Genomic DNA, 18317 nt, shown 5'->3' on the forward strand with positions numbered 1-18317 from the left:
GTTTTAATACTGAAATACATTGTGTTTTATTTTTTGATGCAGTACTGTAAAAACATTAACATGTTATTTAGCAATATTCTCTTCATGTCTTGATTATGATCATGTTATCCTGTTAACCCATATAGTACCACCCTTATCAGCATCAGTGATCTGTAATGATGGGTTTTGTCAACCTATAACTTGTATCAACCTGAAATACTATTCTGATAAACAAACCACTGGGTATGCCTGTAACTGTTATTTCCTGCTGTACTGAATACCAAATGTTTTTTGTGTAATAATATATAATCTAATGTTCAATATTAATGATGTCACCACTGTATTTTAATTAGGATGTGTCTATTAAATCTACATCAGTAAAGAAAGGGCTGTACGGGTCTGTAATCCTTCCTTGCCATTTAACATTCTTAATGTCCTACTGTAGCTGAATGCAGTATGACAGTTAACTCTCCACTGACCAAACACAGATTATTCAGAATATTTGTTTATGTGTCCAGTTGTCCCAGATTAAACCATCTGGAAAACAGTTAGTGTGATTCTGAAACCTAAGAGCTGTTGATTTTTTTGTTTCGTTTTGTTTTTTTAATGCAAGGTGTTTTGTTGGACCATTTTGCTATAAGGTTTACAAAAACAGCTTGCGTCTTCACATTCTTCAGATACCTTGCAGTATATGCTGAAGAAATTCAGAGTCAGTCCCAGTGAAAATGAGGGTGTACAATGTGAACCAGCTGGGGAGACCCTGGGGGACTCTGAACTGCACAGTGCACACAAAGTGACCGTTTTCATGAATGCAGCTTTATACCAATGCATTTGAAAAGTTTTAGAACTCTAAGCCTGTGGTAAACTCAATTCTAAAAGTAAACAAAAGATCTGCATTGAAGAGACGTAACTCTGTGACTCATTTTTTTCACAGCTAGATGCTGACAGAGATGAAGAAGAAGTATTCTATGATATAAGCGTAACCGTTGACAACAAGCTGTTTCCCACCAAAGAACCTGTGGCAGGTAGGCATGAATAACATGGATTTGCTGTAAAAGCCTTGTAACAATCAAGTCTTGTAAGGCAAGTCGATTCAGGAAGTAGCTGAATAATTAGGCATGGCTTGATTCTTAATGAACACCTGGATTCCTTGGTGTACAGTGTGTCCAAGCCTTCTATTGTTAAGCAAAATGTTTGAATAGCATGCTGTAGATCAGAAGGTGTGCATGTTAATTAAAATAAATTCAGTCCCCTACTGTGCAGAAGAAGGTTTGAGTCACATCAGATATGTCAAGTGGCATCTTCATTGGCATTAATGAGCCTGGTGCAATCAGAGCTTCAGTGTACTGTCGGAGTTGTTTTCTAGTTTGTTCTCTCAAAGACAACGCTCTGGAAGTCAGAGTTATGCTTGACTTGTCTTGTACTTTTAGTTCGGTCTCTATGATTTTGTAATGTGATAGCAGGAAATGTACCTCGTTTAGTTATGTGTTGTCTTTTTCAAAATAATGTACTGTTTAGTAAAACCACCAGCATCCTAACAATACTTCACTTTTCAGTATATGAATGCGGGAGACCAAACGGTTTGTGTAATAAGACAACCCTGTGAGAGGAGTGTGAAAGAGGAGTCAGAGGGTGAAAACAGTCAATTTAAATCAGTCCTGAGGCCAGGCAAATCTGAAGTACAATGAGCTAAATCTCTGAATTAAACATATATTTGTATCTATATCGTTATATCGTTTTATATTACAGCATTAATGTAGTCCTCACATTCAGTTTTTTTGTCTCAGTAGGATTTATATTATATAGTTGCCAGTTGGTATTGTATTTTAATTAAATTGCTGTGTTGTTAAAGGTGTCATTTCTATACCCTTCTTCTTACACACCTGTATAAGTACGGGGTCATTATACCACTGAGTCAATCTTCCTGAACAAATATCCCTGCTTTGCATTTGCTGTTGTTGAACATTGTAATTCTTAATAAATGCTCCCCTGCTGTTGTTTGATTCCCACAATAGCAGTGGTTATAACTGCTTCATTTGCATCAAGAGCCATAATGTTCACCAATGAACAGAAATTGAAATTGAGCGAGTTTAGCTTTTAAACCTTCACTTCTCTGTGACTGTAATTACATTTAACAAGGATAGACTCACCGATTCTTAGTTAACCGTTTATTGTAGAAGTTATCTGTGACAAAGGGTTTATCCAAATAATTTCCATTTAAATCACAGAACTTAAATTACCTTAAAGAATTTACCAGAACATACATACTATATGCAACCAGATTTCCAATTTCAAGTTAGTTCAAGTGTAGTATACAGTCAGGGTTGGGTTCCTTTGAATCAATTCTATTTCCAATTCCAATTCCATTTGAATCCATTCTAATTCCAATTCCAATTCCATTTGAATCCATTCTAATTCCAGTTCCAATTCCATTTGAATCCATTCTATTCCAGTTCCAATTCCATTTGAATCAATTCTAATTCCAGTTCCAAATCCATTTGAATCAATTCTAATTCCAGTTCCAATTCCATTTGAATCAGTTCTAATTCCAGTTCCAATTCCATTTGAATCAGTTCTAATTCCAGTTCCAATTCCATTTGAATCAATTCCAATTCTAATTCCAGTCCTTCAAAGGAAAACCATAGTAAAGCCTATTTATCTTGTCAGGTAATATCCCACTCAGTGTGACATGTCATGACATAATGTCATTTCCGAAGTTTCCTCAGACAATGTCGGCGCTGTACATAGAGAATAATAGATGGCAGGGAGTGTATTAGAATTCTTTACTAAAAAAAACAAGCACAAAGTTCAAGTGGTTGTATGACTTCCCATCAGATCTCAAGCAATTACAGCATTAAACACTTCCTGTCACTTCCTGATATCCTATATTGTTTACCTTTTTTAACTTTGACTCTATGTGTTTCAGAAGACTTTGGTGTGTAGTAGAGAGAGTAATATCAACACATAGTAGAGATACAGGGATCCATGTGATTCTTATAGAAGATAAATATAAGGATGCTTGTTTGTAAAATTTATACAGTGATAATGAGGCTTTAGAGTCATGTCATTGCATATTGTGCCATCATGCTTTTAACAAACACAATAGTGACATAATTGGCAGCATAATAACAAGCGGTTTGCATTTTCAGCACATTTAAAAAATGTACAACAGACAAAAACCAAAAGACATCGGGGAGAAAATACATGAATTAAAGTGCCAGTGTGCATTCATTAGGTATGAAGTGTACAATAGAGTTTACACACTGCTACTGACTCCATGATGGTCACCTGACATCTCTTGACTCTGTGTCAAAAGTGTATCAAAATGAAGCGGCAGTTTTTGTGGTTCTACAAGATTTGGTGAGATCAGCCAGTTTAGGGAGCTGGGAAAGGCTATTTTGACTTGCTTTGTCTGAAAAACATTGAACCAGTTCACTGGTGTGCGGTTTGAGTCATTCTGCAGTACATCATTTTGGTCATTCTGTACTCGGCTCAGAAAAGTGTTACGAGTGATTGCACATGGGGAATGAGTTTCATAACCAGCAGAGTAATGTATTTTTCAAAAGAGGGTTTGTAGGATGGTGGTGATGTTTTTCTTAATCAGTTTTACCATCAGTGGTGGTTAATGGTGGTTGCCATTAGCAACACAACCACATAGGTGGTAGTGCATCCTTTAGTGACGTTCCATATTGGTGATGGAACTCTGTTGCTTTAGAACTGCTTTGCTGATGTGAATCATTCAGCACCATTTAATTCATTAATACACCCTAATGCTGAATCTTGCTCTCTTGTGTATGTCAGTTCTCCCCATCTTTGCCTTGCTGTGTTTGTTTGTTCAGTGTTATTACTGTGTTTTATTGTCAAGTTGTTAATGCAGTAACTTTAATGTTTAATGAAATAAAAAAATAATCTCAGTGATGGGGAAAACTAGTACAGTTACTATTACAGATTTATTTGTCAAAATGTAAAATATAGTGAAGTCCTTTTTTTAACTTTTTGAAATATGACCATTGATGAACTCCAGTAAGTGCAGTAAAAGGTTAGAGCTTTTCTTGTCATGGGTTTTGTAATGACCCTGTACTGCAGGATCTGCCTGACTTCATGTTACAAAATTGCAAATCTCACAAATACTTCTGTAGAGCAAACTGAGAGCTATGTTATTCAACAGCGTAATAAAGAACAATGACCTTTGTGAAGAAAAAAAAGTCATGTGTAGAAAGTACAAAAACTTTAAGTGTGTCATATATGGAAGGTGCATAATGGGGCACAGTAATATTCTCCACCACGGGGATGGACAGCCTGATGTTAACAATGGAGTGGCAGAGCCCTGAGCATACAGGCCTTTGTTCACAAGTGGTGGAAAGTCTGGTCTGCCCATTATGTATTCTCCTTATAAACAAGACCACTTTTTAATAGCTCAATGGCTTGATGGATTGTGTTTTAAAGTGCATTAGTGATTGAAAATGCTTGAAGAGAGGCAGTTGAAATGTGATTAAAGTTCTACTGTACTGTATAAGTGAAATGCTTTTTATATATACTGTACAGCCATGTCAGCGTCTAGGTAGGATTGTTTATAATTATTAATAATATTAATAATTATTATTATGTAAATGCTTTAAATACATTCTCAACAAAGAGCTTGCCTCAGGTCGCTAGGTGATATGAAGCCTTTTTTATATTATATTATTAAATAGTTCTTTTTTCATTAAACAAAGTGATTCTGGGTTTTATCTGGATTTTATTTATTGGAAAACAATGAGGGAAGAGATCTGGGGGCCGCTTCAATCACAGAGGCTTTGAGATACATTATTTAGATGCTTGCTTTGAAATCTAGGCTAATTTTAACCAAGATGTTTTTAACAACACACATAATATACCAGTAACAGATAACACAGAAATGAAGGGTACGAATACAGGCGACTACTACTAGAAATTCTTTACAATCTCCAAAATCTGGAGACTTCAATTCTAATCCTAAACTTGAAGACAGCACTAAAGTGAACTGACCTAGGAAGTGAATCAGTAACAGCCTTTAGCACATTCATGCATGAAATATTGAAAACATTGTAACATACAGCTATGGCCAAAAGTTTTGCATCACCCTATAGAACTAACTAATTTTGCTTCATGAAGTTGAATGACACCTGCTGAATAATGTTGCGTTAACATATTTAATTACACAGCGCTTTGTCGTTTTCCAGATACTTAATGAACATGCAATACTGTTTTTTACTGCAGGCCCCAGTGAGCTTGACCTGAGTCTGCTTGTAGATTCTGCAGACACGGGCTCAGACTTTGAAGAACAGGTAATGACATTCTTCTTTGTTATTTGATTTCCCTACAGCTCCCTCTCTCTTGGATAGTTTTCATAAGTTACTGCCGTTTTATTCTCGCTGTCTATAGCTAATTTGTGAAACTCAGTTGAAGGCAAACAAAGCTGCAGACATCAGCACTGCAACTAATACATATTTGCGGTGTGTATAAATATTGAATGTAATCCTGTTAGTGTGTGTGGCGGGCGTTCTGGTCACAGAGGTCTGTAACATCTGCTTAACAATGGGGCTGCACTATGACTGTATTTGTATTGTATTGTATTGAACTGAAGCAGTCAAGCAAAACCGCCTTAATTGACATCCGCATTGTTGCTTGATAATACACAACACATGGTTTCAGGACAGAAGCAGAGGCATAAATAAGTAATAACCCCATTAAGTGAAAGTAATTAAGTTGTACAAGTTGAATACAGTTGTATGCAAACATAACAATTGCTGTTGCGTGGTTTTAATCTAAAGTGCAGCGTCCCTTGCTCTATGGAAACATTCAGAGGCACGGTATAAATGTGTTTTAAAATGTAAAGCTGCTGTTGTGTTTTCTTTATGCTTTTCCATGTTCAGTGCATGGCCATCGCCATAGAACAGGGTCATAAAGTATGTGTCGAGTACATTTGAGTTGAATCCACCCTTTATAAAATATGGCAATGCAGCTATTGCAGGTTGGTGTGCTTTTTATATTATGCTCAAGACATCTTGGCAATAGGTTCCAGATATCCATATACTTTGATACTTGATTTGAGCTTTGAGATGAGCTAATGGCTTTCTAGGCAGAAGGCAATTTGTTATAAATTAATGAGAAATTATAACATTTACATTTAAATATGCTTAGAGACTTATTATAATATATTTGTCCTTTTGTCACCCCACCCTATTTTTATAGCAGGTGAAAATCCTCTTGTTTAATGTACACTGTTGGTTTTGAGATGTCTGTCCTTCAGCTATTCTTCACAGTGGTGGATGATTTCAGAGCCAGCTTATCTTCATTCGTCTTTCTCACATTTGGTGTTTGCCCTACTAATATGCAGGACCCCAGACTGTTGAAGATGAAAGGGAAAAGAACAACAGAGAGATGGATATTTCTGCAGTATCTATTTAACCCTTTCAGGACCAAGCAGTTTTCAGTGGGATGCTCCCCCAGGACCAGGCATTTTTTGGCTGTAGTTGACTCTCTTCCTATAAACATTTAATCTGGGGACATTGCAAAGTACTTCAGAAACCATACAAACTTTTTGATTTTTTTTCAATTATTTATTTATTTTTTAAAAGTATGTTTTTAATGTATTCTGCTTAGAAATACAGGTATAACAATGTATTATTCTGTGACCCAAGAGAACTTAATGAAAGTTTTGTTGAAAAATATTGATGTTTGGGCAAATTACAAGACACTGTTTCACCTGAGTGATTGCAATGACATAGTACACATTTATTCTCAGGGTCTTTATAAGCAATAATGGATACTGCTTTTGATTATTTTCTCACAATAAATATTTATAAATAAAATAGTAGTTATTCATTCCAATCTGATATATATTATATATTATATATATATATATATATATATATATATATATATATATATATATATATATATATATATAAAAAACAGAATAAATGTTCTAATATAATTCTAAGTCAAATATATCAGAGTCACAGTGTTTCCCCTTTTTCTTTTTATTAGCTCTAAACAAGTTCCTGTGATGTCTTGTCTCCGCCCTTTAGACACTAAGTGCCCCTCTTAGTGACGTCAAACACAAAAAAAACAAAAATCAGGAAATGAACATCGGTTCCTCACCTATCCTATGATATGTGTTTCAAGTCTGTACTTCAAAGTACGGTTGCCCTGCAAGTCATCAAAACAAAGTGCTTTTTTATTTGCATTTACACAATCGTGGTCCTCGATGCCCACTTCAGTATGATCCCGGTCCTTAAAGGGTTAATGTGAAACCACGGGACTAAGAACGAATACTGTTTTCCCCATGTATGCAGCACAGACAGTTAGGTTAGACCTCACAGTTAATATTGTCTTGTTTGTCTTGTCTTGTCTTGAGAGTCGAGTTCCTAAAGAATTAGCATGCCTGTCAGTGAATAAGACTGCAGCGTCATGGCAAAAACAAATCTTTTTTTTTTTTTTTTTCTATTCAAAAATAATTCAGCATTATTTTTCTATTAAATATGGAAGAGTATGTGCTAAAATGGCATACCGTTATCCCTTGCCACAAACCTGTGAGCGAATATACATAATGTACACGAAAAACTTAAATACCATTTTTAGTAAATTTTTCAGGCATGAAAGGGACACATATTACCTTGTAGTTCTTTATGGTTGGCCTCAGGTCAAGAGTAAAAAGCTGTGCTGGGTTGGCATGTGCTCTTTAAGGCAGTGCTAGCTGGGGATTGAGGGTACTGACTTTTAATGTAAAACCATTCCTAGCCATTGACTGATTTTTTAAACCCTCCACTCCCCACATCCCTCTGGGCATTTTATGCTCCACTTCCTGTGTTCCACGCTGGTAAAATATATGACTGTAATACCAGTAAATGTATAGTTCCTCTGTTAAATTCATCAGTCGTTTGTTCACTATAGTGGAAAACATTCCGTTTTCACCAGCATGACAATGGCTGCTATGCACCACTGAGCTCCACAACTGGTAATAAATAAAAAACAAGTTGAAAAAAGAGGCCTCTTACTGTGAGTAGGTAGAATTGACCTCTTCTAAAAACTGTTGCAGTCAACAGTGAGCGCTTCTGTGATGATTGGAACTCATGAGAAATTCTCTGTCACTGAAAGGTCGTAGATGCTAGTGGGATTTAGCTCTTGGTTTAGTCTACCTCATTTTAATAAAACTCCCTCAGCGTGAACTTAAAATGGAAACCTCTTCAGAATGAGAAAATGAGGATAGAAAAGGTTTCACTTAAAGGGGCCTCACGTTGCACTATGATATTACTGACAAAATATCAAACACTCCTGTAACTGTAGATTCAGCATTAGAATATGACCAGGGTAATGGAGCTAACTATACATACTGTTGATATATCAGTTATCTATCTCTGTGTCTGTCTCTGCAGTATGTCTGTTTGTATATCTGTCTGTCTGTCCTACAGCATTGCACATTGAATTGCGCTGCACTACATGTGGAATCAGAATTTCTTAAAACCTTTTAGGCTGCATAATGCCTAAAAATATACCTTTTGTTGAAAACGCAAAAACACTTTATATCACTGTAAATTTAAATATATACCTAGCATCAAAAGAAACTACTGTAAGTGACTCTGCATATAATGCACAGTTCACAGCCTACCTCTGTAAAGCGCTTTGTGATGGTGGTCTACTATGAAAGGCGCTATATAAAAATAAAGATATTATTATTATTATTATTATTATTATTATTATTATTATTATTATTATTATTATTATTATTATTATTATTATTCTAACACATTTATTTAAAAAAAATACGGTATATAAATGATGGACATTGCTGAAATGTTTTTGGTTTCTTTTTAATCACTTGATCATTAATTCTTGACCATGACATGCTTGAGTGACTATGACTGAAGCATATGCACTTAATCACCTAATTAGTGAGACAGTTGATTGTACACTGGATATGGAGTGATTTCAGCTGTTGAATTGCAAGCTTGAATAAAAGCAATAAAGAAAATCACAGAAAAAAAAAACAATGTGCCACATCTGTCAAGAGAGCAGCGCCTTCGTGCAATTGCCATGTTGGAGGCTGGACTAGGGCAGCATACTGTGGCTCGCCGTCTTGGGTGCATTCACAGCCAGCAGTTTCAAACCTAGCGAAACAGTAAAACCAGACACACTCTGTCAGTGACAGGCCACGAACTGTGAGACCAAGAGTCACAACACCTGCCCAAGATCGACAGATCATTTTGCAGCATCTTCGTGATGTCAATTGTTAATCAGCACAATAAAAAGTCACTGCACCTGCTCTAAAACAGAGTTTGTTATTTTTGTTATTTGACATCTAGTGAATTTTATCCAGATATAAATGATAAGTTTCTTTTGATGCTCAAATATAAGCAATAAGTTTCTTCTGATGCTCAGTACATTAACAGGCCTTACATCGTTGCATCTCCTTAAGGGCAATAAGTATTTGCGGTTTTGATTTGCAAAAAATAAAATAGTAAAAAAAATATTTCCATCTCATATATCTTTTCTACATCCCTTAATATACTAATAATGTAGATATAAATGTTGCTGGTTGGTTTAGTAGCATATACAATATAAAGATAGACATTGTGAGTACATATACAGTATAAAGATATACATTGTGAGTACATATACAGTATAAAGATAAACATTGTGAATGAACTACGGTCCAAACCCTGTTTGTCTTTATTTTAAACGGATTGGGCAAACAGATCTTCAGGATGTCTGTTTAACAGCCTTTTTGTTGGCTTTGATTTCAGGTCATGACTGTGTAAAAGATATTTGACAACCTACAAAGGAACCAGCCATCCCCACTGACATCAAACCTTTATTAAGCTGTTTATTTAAAGTAATCAGTACCTTACTGTGCTTTATTGAATGGCACGAAACATCATTACTGTGTCTAGCAATCTCAACCAATCCCCTATCAATTTAATTAAATTTAATATACTCATAGTATCTAATACTGGTATCACTCAAGAGACCTAGCTAAATAGTTATGAGTGTCAATCACATTGTAATAAAAGATCTTGATGACCAGCTCAAGTGCTGAAAATGATTGGAGCTGCCCAGGGTATAATCAAGCCTGCTAGCAGTGTTATATAAAATACAGTCGGCTGCAATGTTTGTAAATATTTATATATATAATACAAAGAGTGATTCAGTAATATCAATAACCCTAATAAATGTGTTTAAATCACACAGTAATATAACATAATTCACACAAAACCTTGTGTTAGTGACCTCACTGACAACAAATAGTCTTCTTTGGGGAGAAAAAGTGTGCGGCTCAGGTGCGGTCCTGCAACACAGGAGTGTTGGTACTGCTTTTAACCCTTTACTGCCCTGGGTATATTCCCCTACCTACTGTATTTAATGCCTATATTCTCAATTTCAAGTATATTGGACACTGGGCAGCAAAGGGTTACAGTTCAAGTATAGTTTGTAAAAAACATATAAAATTATATGGCAAAGGTTATGGAAAACAAAAAACTTTTTATTTAAAAACTTTAAAACAACATTTTTATTTGACTTGAACATGGCTGTCTTTCATGTTTGACAGGCTGAAGATCAGACAATATATGGAGATTTTAACCTGGATGGTGAGTTTATGTTTTTTTTTTTCTACAAAATGTATCTTGCACAATTGTTTTCTAATGGAATAGGGGAAGTGTATGGTTTGTGTATCAGTAAATTATAGAAGTGTTTTAAAAAAAAACATGCATACTCATTTCAGGAAATAAAAAACAACAACAAATATACTGTCCTAACGTTTTATATTTTTACAGAGGAACTGAAGAAATTAAAGATAATCTTTGTGCTTGGTAAGTACAATGCATATAAACATATTACCAATGAAAACTTAAAGTACTGGTCTATGGATTTAAAACATTATGAAACACATTAGAAGAGTACAGTACTATTATATGTCCTTAAAGATGACATTTTTCACGTGGTAAATTAAGCTAATTTAAACTGAGGTTAGCCCTCCTGTGTCTGGAAGTTTGATTGGATAGCGCTATAGAACAGAACTAACACAGGTCTTCATATTTTGATTGAATCCACCCTTGAGACATTTTTTAATTGAAACCAACAGAGATGTACCTGCCTGTCACGATGCTGACGGAAGCAATGTGATTTCTAGAAGCTGGTAATACAGGCATCAATAGGGTTAATTTAGTCTCTATATTTCTCCAACAGCTGCTCAGGAAACTGGTGCATTAAAAGAGGCAAATCAAAAGTATGGTGCTGCACAGTATCTCAGCTAGCAGCCTGTCCTCTGTGACATTGTGGTGTGCAGGAACGGCACTGTGTTAGTCGCTTATGGTTTAAAGTAATGCTACAGTTGATGCATTAGTCCTCCATCTGGGAAAGGGAGTTGTGGCAAGGAGAGATTCCATGCAGACAACTGTGCTGAGTGTGCAAAAGGCTAAGCTTACATCTCCAGGCTGTATTAGTTTGTCAGCTTTATAAAAAGACAATATCTACCATAAACACGTCAGATAATACCCTTCTTTGGTGTCATCATATGGTCGAGCAGTGGTCTAACCATTAGGTCTAGAATACTGAAACAGTGCAAAGAAAATTGGAATAGAATAAGCATATCAATTTAGAACAACAATAGTTAAACTGGTTGTTTTTATACCGTTACAATTGTTTTATTACTTTCAAAAAATGTGCCCTGTGCTTTTGTCCATTGTCCTCATATTTTATATAAAAACATGGAAACCTGTATTGAATTGTACTGGATTTTATCCAGTGACAAGGATATTGTGGAAGTGCCTGCACATAGAAATGACCCCTAATGTGAGACAATATTAAAATCTCTGGAACTGCTTGTGTGCATAGATACTCGTGTGGGGTGAATTTCAGAGTAACGATATGTGTAAGCAAACACTATACTGCTGTATGAAGCGGTAACTGTAATTCTTGTGTTTACACACTACTAAACATGAAATTGCTGGTCAGCATCGAGATCTAAATGCTCCAAAAATCCATTAACTTCTTTGAAGATTATTAAATGGAACTCTAATCCATTTCATGATTTTCTGTGATTATTTTTTTTATCCTTGGTTTGCTGCAGCAAGCTGGTCTCCTGTCATGCTGAGGTGGTCCCTGAGGAATATGAAACACTCCTGTTGTTTCACTTGACTATTCCTAGCTCTTGCAGGAGGGAGTCCTAAACATTTTTAGTTTTTGATGTTTGAGTCAAGAAACTCACTATCTTCAGAATTTTGTCAACATAGCGATATTTTTATTTTTTAAATTTTTTTTACAAAAGCCTAATTAACCCCTGCTACCACATTCCCCAGTATTATGAGGTTAGTTATGAAGGAGGCTGGCTGGTTAAACAGCGCTGTACCTACAAACACATTTGAAGTTCTAGCTGCTGTCTGCTAATTGAAATGATTGCAATACTGGGATTTCATTCATTTATTTAGGAATTATTTAACCAAAATAGCCCAACTGAGAAGCATTATCTAATTTTATTTAGGTCTAGCTTTAACCTATTTTTATTCATAGTCGGATCGCTTTAAAGAGATTCATATCACTATGATCAGGCATTATTTTCTATTCTTCTTTGACCTTCGAAGCCCTTATTAAAAATGTCAATAGGGTGTCCTTTTTCCATCTCCGCAATATTGCATGGATAAGGCCCCGTGTATCTTTCTCTGATGCTGAAAAACTGATTCACGCTTTTATTACTTCTAGGCTTGATTATTGTAATGCGCTTTTATCTGGAGTCTGTACGAGAGTTATAAACAAGTTGCAATATGCATAGAATTCTGCCACCCGTGTTTTAACCCATACAGCATCTCGGGAACATATTACACCTGCGCTTTTTAAACTACACTGGCTGCCAATACGATTCAGGATTGACGTTAAGATCCTGCTCCTCACGTACAAGACGCTCCATGGCTCTACTCCGGGATACCTGCGAGACGTGCTTCATGTCTACTTTCCTGTCCGCACTCTCCGGTCTTCAACCACCTATTACCAAGCTACGTCCGTGGGCGATAGAGCCTTCTGTAGTGCAGCTCCTTATCTCTGGAGTGCACTACCCAGCTCCAGAAGAGACTCAGATACTGTTGAGGTTTTTAAAACCCACCTAAAAAACACATCTTTTTAAATTAGCTTTCAAGGAGCTGTGCTGACTCTGTCTCTTACTTTGTTGAATGTATTTATTTGTTTTTATTATACTGTGTTATCTTGCCTTGTCCTGTTATCTTGTCTTTCATCAACTATGTTAAGCGCTTTGGGATTGGAAAGGTACTTTATAAATAAAATGTATTATTGTTATTATTATTATTATTATGTCCAATCCAATAAACCCATCTCATTTAAAAAATATAAAGCACAAATGCGAATGTAATATGATTACTGACTTTATCATGCATGTAGAATGAAAGCACTCTATTGTTAATGGAAAACAGATGGTAAGTGACTCAGGCATAATCCACTTACATTTAGCCAGTTCTTAGGCTTGGATCATGTGAAGCATTTTATTGCATGCCTTACCCCTATTTGCTTAAAAAAATGATATAGCCTTGAGCTTTTTGAGCTCTGTTGTTGTTCATGCAGATGTCCCTGAGAATATTTGATTTTTTTTTTTTTACAAATTGTCAACTCCAATTTTTTACCCAAGTTTTCTCCCCAATTTAGTGTGCCCAATTATTATCTGTATCCTCAGCTCACTGCTCGCCACCCCCCCCCCCCCCCCCCCCCACTTGGGGAACGGAGGCTGGAGCACGCATCCTCCAAAATGATTTAGCTCAAGCCATACCTGCCAGTTAAAATATACATGGAAACAGTGCTCTCTCGCCACTATTCACTTGCCACCTATCAGCTTTCAGTGTTCCTCTTCCTGTATAATTTGATTTGTCTCTTGAGTTGACGGCTCAGTGTTTTCTCTTCTCTGATGAAAAGGTGGGCCTGGCTCTGGGAAAGGAACGCAGTGTGAAAAGATAGAGGAGAAGTACGGTTTCACTCACCTGTCCACTGGAGATCTCCTCCGCAGTGAGCTGCTCTCCGACACGGAGAGGAGCAGGTTCATCAAGGACGTCCTGGAGCGCGGGGAGCTTGTATCCATGGTAAACAAACGTGCAAACATTCATACATTCATTCACCTTTCAGCCAAGATGCAGGTGGTCAAGCCACACAAAGAATCAGCATTTCAACTGGGATTTAAGCCCTCCATCAGTCAGGTCTTTGGTTCTCAATCTCAACACTCGTAAGATATTTTCTCGGTGAGATGAATGTACTGTTGTTTAAAAGACTAATGTTTCCTCTGAAGCTCAATTCTTGACAGTTTGTGTACTATAAATAGCTGTTAAATAAGTTACATTATTCAAAAAAGCTATTACTAAACATGCATGTGTCTGCTAATTACACCTTAAATGTGATTTATTTATAGTTGATATGTTTGCCCTATATTTCTTTGTTATTGTAGAAGCCTCCTGCTTCCCTGTTGCTTGACAGTTCCCAGTCACTGGGGAAATGATATAATTGAACAGACCTGACTGGTAGATTGCATATCGTTGCATTGCATCATAAATTATTGTGTGGACATGTCTGCTGCTTCATTGTGCCTCCTTGCTGAGAACATTCAGAGTGGAGGTAATAGGTAGCACAGCTTTGCAGTTTGCTTACGGGAATGTTGTTCCCCAGACTCTGGAACAAAAGGTCAGCCCAACCACCGCTCGTGACACAGGATGTTGGTTCTGCAGTGTATGTACAGATAGAGCAGGTGCAGGATACCATGAGGTGGTGCCTGAGAAATTATTTGTCTGGCAGGGGGGATATGTTACCAGCTCCCTGTGCCAGTAAATTGTTCAGATCATGTGGAGTGTATCAGTCTTGAAATGACAGGATGATGTGCTGGCGATATCAAGGTCCCTGGTTAAAATCCAACAATTGCCAACTTTTGTAGGTTAATTACTTTATGTCCCAGTTCTGTAACACATTACACTGGAAGGCATTAAAAAGAAAAAGAGCAATTATAATTGATGCAGACAACCACAGCAAGGACAAAACTGATCACCCACAGAGAATAAGAAGAACTAGGTAGGTAGGCAAGAATAATAAAGCAATTAATGTATTTGTATACACCTATACCATTTTACTTGATTGAATGTTTTCGATGATCAATGTTTATTTTAGCCTGAGATATCACATCAGGTTATGGTGTTTGTGTCTGTATGTTACAGCAAACTCTATTCACTAGGTGGTAATGGGTGAATCTTTGTTTCGTAAATAATAAAAAAAAAAAAAAAAAAAACACTTCTCTTCTTTGTCAGCATTTCGAAAGCTTCCCAAAGTGGAGATCGTACAGATGTTGCTTTGTCGTTCCCTTGTCCAGGAGATAGTGCTGGAGCTGGTGAAAGAAGCCATGGCTGCCAGTTTGGACAGCACAAAGGGGTTTCTGATCGATGGTTTCCCGCGAGATGTGAGACAGGGAGAAGAATTCGAAATGAAGGTGTGCACTGAAGAAATTTAGAAAACGCAGAACTCAGTAGCTATAGAAATCATTGGTTGGCTGTAATGCCAATACCCCTGTATTCTTTCAAGAGCCATAAGTCTACCGCTGGATTGGATACAAGTTTGCAGCAGTGCATGAGCACACCATCTGCCGGTATTATAGTCACAGCAACTCATCCTTGTGCCTTATCTGATTAAACATGGCAAGGATTAGAAGGCTGGAACAGACGATGTCTGTCTTATATTACATATTGAAGTCACGTAACTGTTCCTCAGTTTCTAATGATGTGGGGAAAGAAGCCCTTGCCCTTCCAAAACAGAATGTAATAAATAATCTGGAATCATTACAGTAGCAGGGCCCCTGTGTCTCACAATGGGAACAGGCAGCCTTCATTATCAGGGACTGGAATAGGAAAGGGGATCCCATGACTCCATAGATGAGAAGAAAGCATTAGCAATCTGAAATATGTCAATACATTTTGCCCCGGATAGACTTCTAACACTGGCTGGCTTGCTCATTTGCTTTCCTATTAACCTCCTGCAGATAGCAGAGCCAAGCCTGGTGCTTTTCATGGACTGTTCCACAGAGACGATGACTAAGCGCCTGCAGCGGAGGTACCAAGCCAGCCCAAGCACTGACAGCTGCAGGGACACCATCCGCAAGAGGGTGGACACCTTCCGCCAAACTATAGAGACCGTCGTGACCTACTACGAGAACAGGAGACTGTCACACACGGTGAGTTCACGTTCTATACCCTCTCCTTTATGCATAGCAAGCTCCACGGTGTTCATTCCTTACGGCTGTATGAGGGACTTCGCTACTGTGCAACAGGTTGCAAAGTTTAAAGCTCCTTCTGTCTAAGAGACTAAACTGGCAATACATCACATTTATGTGGGCCTGTGCAAGTAGATCTAAATAGATTTAAAATTATACCAAAATATACACCGCAGTTACAATGTGACGCTTACACTAATAATGTGACGTTAGTTAATGTACTGATAAGCATAAGAGTGCATTCCTCATGCAGTTTAGGTAAAAACTTGCCAATGGAATAACTTTTTTTTCCCCTGCGATACTCCATTTCATTATGAGTTTAAGGCTATTGTTTTGTTTACCAGTTTGAATAAGCGATTCACAGAGAATGTATAACTTTTTTCTGTATTATTCAATTTAAATTGACTTGAATGTGTACTTTTACAGATAAATGCAGAAAAAACTCCTGCTGAAGTCTTCCTGCAGGTGTGCACAGCGATAAATTCAGTTTTCTGAAGCAGCCTGGGGATCACGCCATCCCTTCAATGAACTGTTTTTTCAAGCCGCTCCAGGTACACATGCACCCCACAAGTCACAGCAGCGCTTAACATTGTATCAGCAGAAGCCTGGGACAACCTTTGGTAGTAATGCATGCTGAGTTCACATCTTGGAAACTGTTCGTAAATGTTCTAACAATAATTAAAAAACAAAATGTATTACACCATTGTGTTGCAAAATTCAGAAGTGTAAACTGACCATAGCTTTCACATATGCAGTACCGTGAAAAAGTATTTTCTCCCTGTCTGGTTTTCTGCATTTTTGCACATTTTTCACATTGAATTTGGTCAGATCTTATTGTGGGTTGTAGCAGTCTATAGAGGGAGTCTGACAGAAAAAATGACACCAAAGTTTGGTGCCGCTTTCATTTGTTTGGTGTGCAAGGTAATCAAACACAGGTGTGAAAAAGTTATAGCCACCCTAGTTAACTCAGCCCAATTAAAGGGATAATTAGGGTCAGCTGTTTGAATACTTTGGTTAACAATCAGGCCTGATTTGGGCCAGCCAAGCCCAATATAAATCTGACTGAATTTGACCCTTACCATCAGATTTAAGTTGTCAGCACACAGGTTCTAGAGGCACATCATGCCACGATCAAAAGAAATTCCTGAAGCAGCACAGCGCAATGATACGAAACACACAAGTAAGTCTACATCAGAATGGTTGAAGAACAAGAAATTTAAAGTTTTGGAAAGGCCTAGTCAAAGTCCAGACCTAAACCCCATTGAAATGTTTTAGTAGGACCTGAAACAAGCTGTTTATGCTTGAAAACTCTCAATGTCACCAAGCTGAAACAGTTCTGCATGAAGGAGTGGGCCAGAATTCCTCCACAGCGCTGTGAGAGACTGATCAATAACTACAGGAAGTGTTTGGTTGCAGTTATTGCTGCTAAAGGTGGCATAACCAATTACTGAGTCTAAGGGGACGATTACTTTTTCACACGGAGGCATTGGGTGTTGCATAACTTTCTTTAATAAATAAATATCAATTTTGTGTTATTTGTTCAAAAAATGCATAAAATCAGACGGGGCAAATGCTTTTTCACAGTACTGTATTCACCATCCACCTCCAACCTATTAAAAAAAACTTACTGTAAATAATTATACATTAAGTTTTTATTTTTTTGGTAAACTGAATGCAAGTGGTGTGAAGTAGTAGTTTCCATTGACAGGAAACCATTACCAGGGAAAGGAGTGTGACAGTGTTACTAGAGACCCAAGCAAGTGATTTGAACAAGTATGTTCAGAAAGGTCCCTAAACTACCCCCCTTCGCTCACATTATTACTGACAAAATCTAGACTTTATACAGTAGAAACTTACAAGTCATACTAAAGTATTTAGAATGGCTACATTAACAACACAATTGCTAATGTAGCACTTTTAGCAGTCATGTTGAAAAGGGAACCCGTTACTGATTGAAAAATACCCATTTAAAAAGTTGTGTCAATCAACCTTTGGGTTAGTACTTTTATATGTGCAAACAAGTTGCACTGTTCAGATCCCTTAGAGTATTTATTAACACACAGGGTTATTTGCAAAT

The 18317-nt window shown here is 37.1% G+C and overlaps 1 protein-coding gene across 2 annotated transcripts in view; it reads left to right on the top strand.

The window, feature by feature from the left end:
• Window positions 1-17285, top strand: part of LOC121330462 (adenylate kinase isoenzyme 5-like) — a 36350-nt gene extending 19065 nt beyond the window's left edge. For both annotated transcript variants that reach the window (XM_041276994.1, XM_041276995.1), the window contains 8 exons: window positions 914-1004; window positions 5218-5285; window positions 10550-10589; window positions 10776-10811; window positions 13915-14078; window positions 15347-15463; window positions 16010-16201; window positions 16667-17285. In XM_041276994.1, coding sequence (XP_041132928.1) covers window positions 914-1004; window positions 5218-5285; window positions 10550-10589; window positions 10776-10811; window positions 13915-14078; window positions 15347-15463; window positions 16010-16201; window positions 16667-16735 — 777 coding nt within the window. In that variant the 3' untranslated portion in view covers window positions 16736-17285. The remainder of the gene's footprint in view (window positions 1-913; window positions 1005-5217; window positions 5286-10549; window positions 10590-10775; window positions 10812-13914; window positions 14079-15346; window positions 15464-16009; window positions 16202-16666) is intronic.
• Window positions 17286-18317: the final 1032 nt, after the last annotated feature.

Source organism: Polyodon spathula, chromosome 18, assembly GCF_017654505.1.
Source record: "Polyodon spathula isolate WHYD16114869_AA chromosome 18, ASM1765450v1, whole genome shotgun sequence".
In the NCBI taxonomy this organism is placed as follows: Eukaryota; Metazoa; Chordata; class Actinopteri; order Acipenseriformes; family Polyodontidae; genus Polyodon; species Polyodon spathula.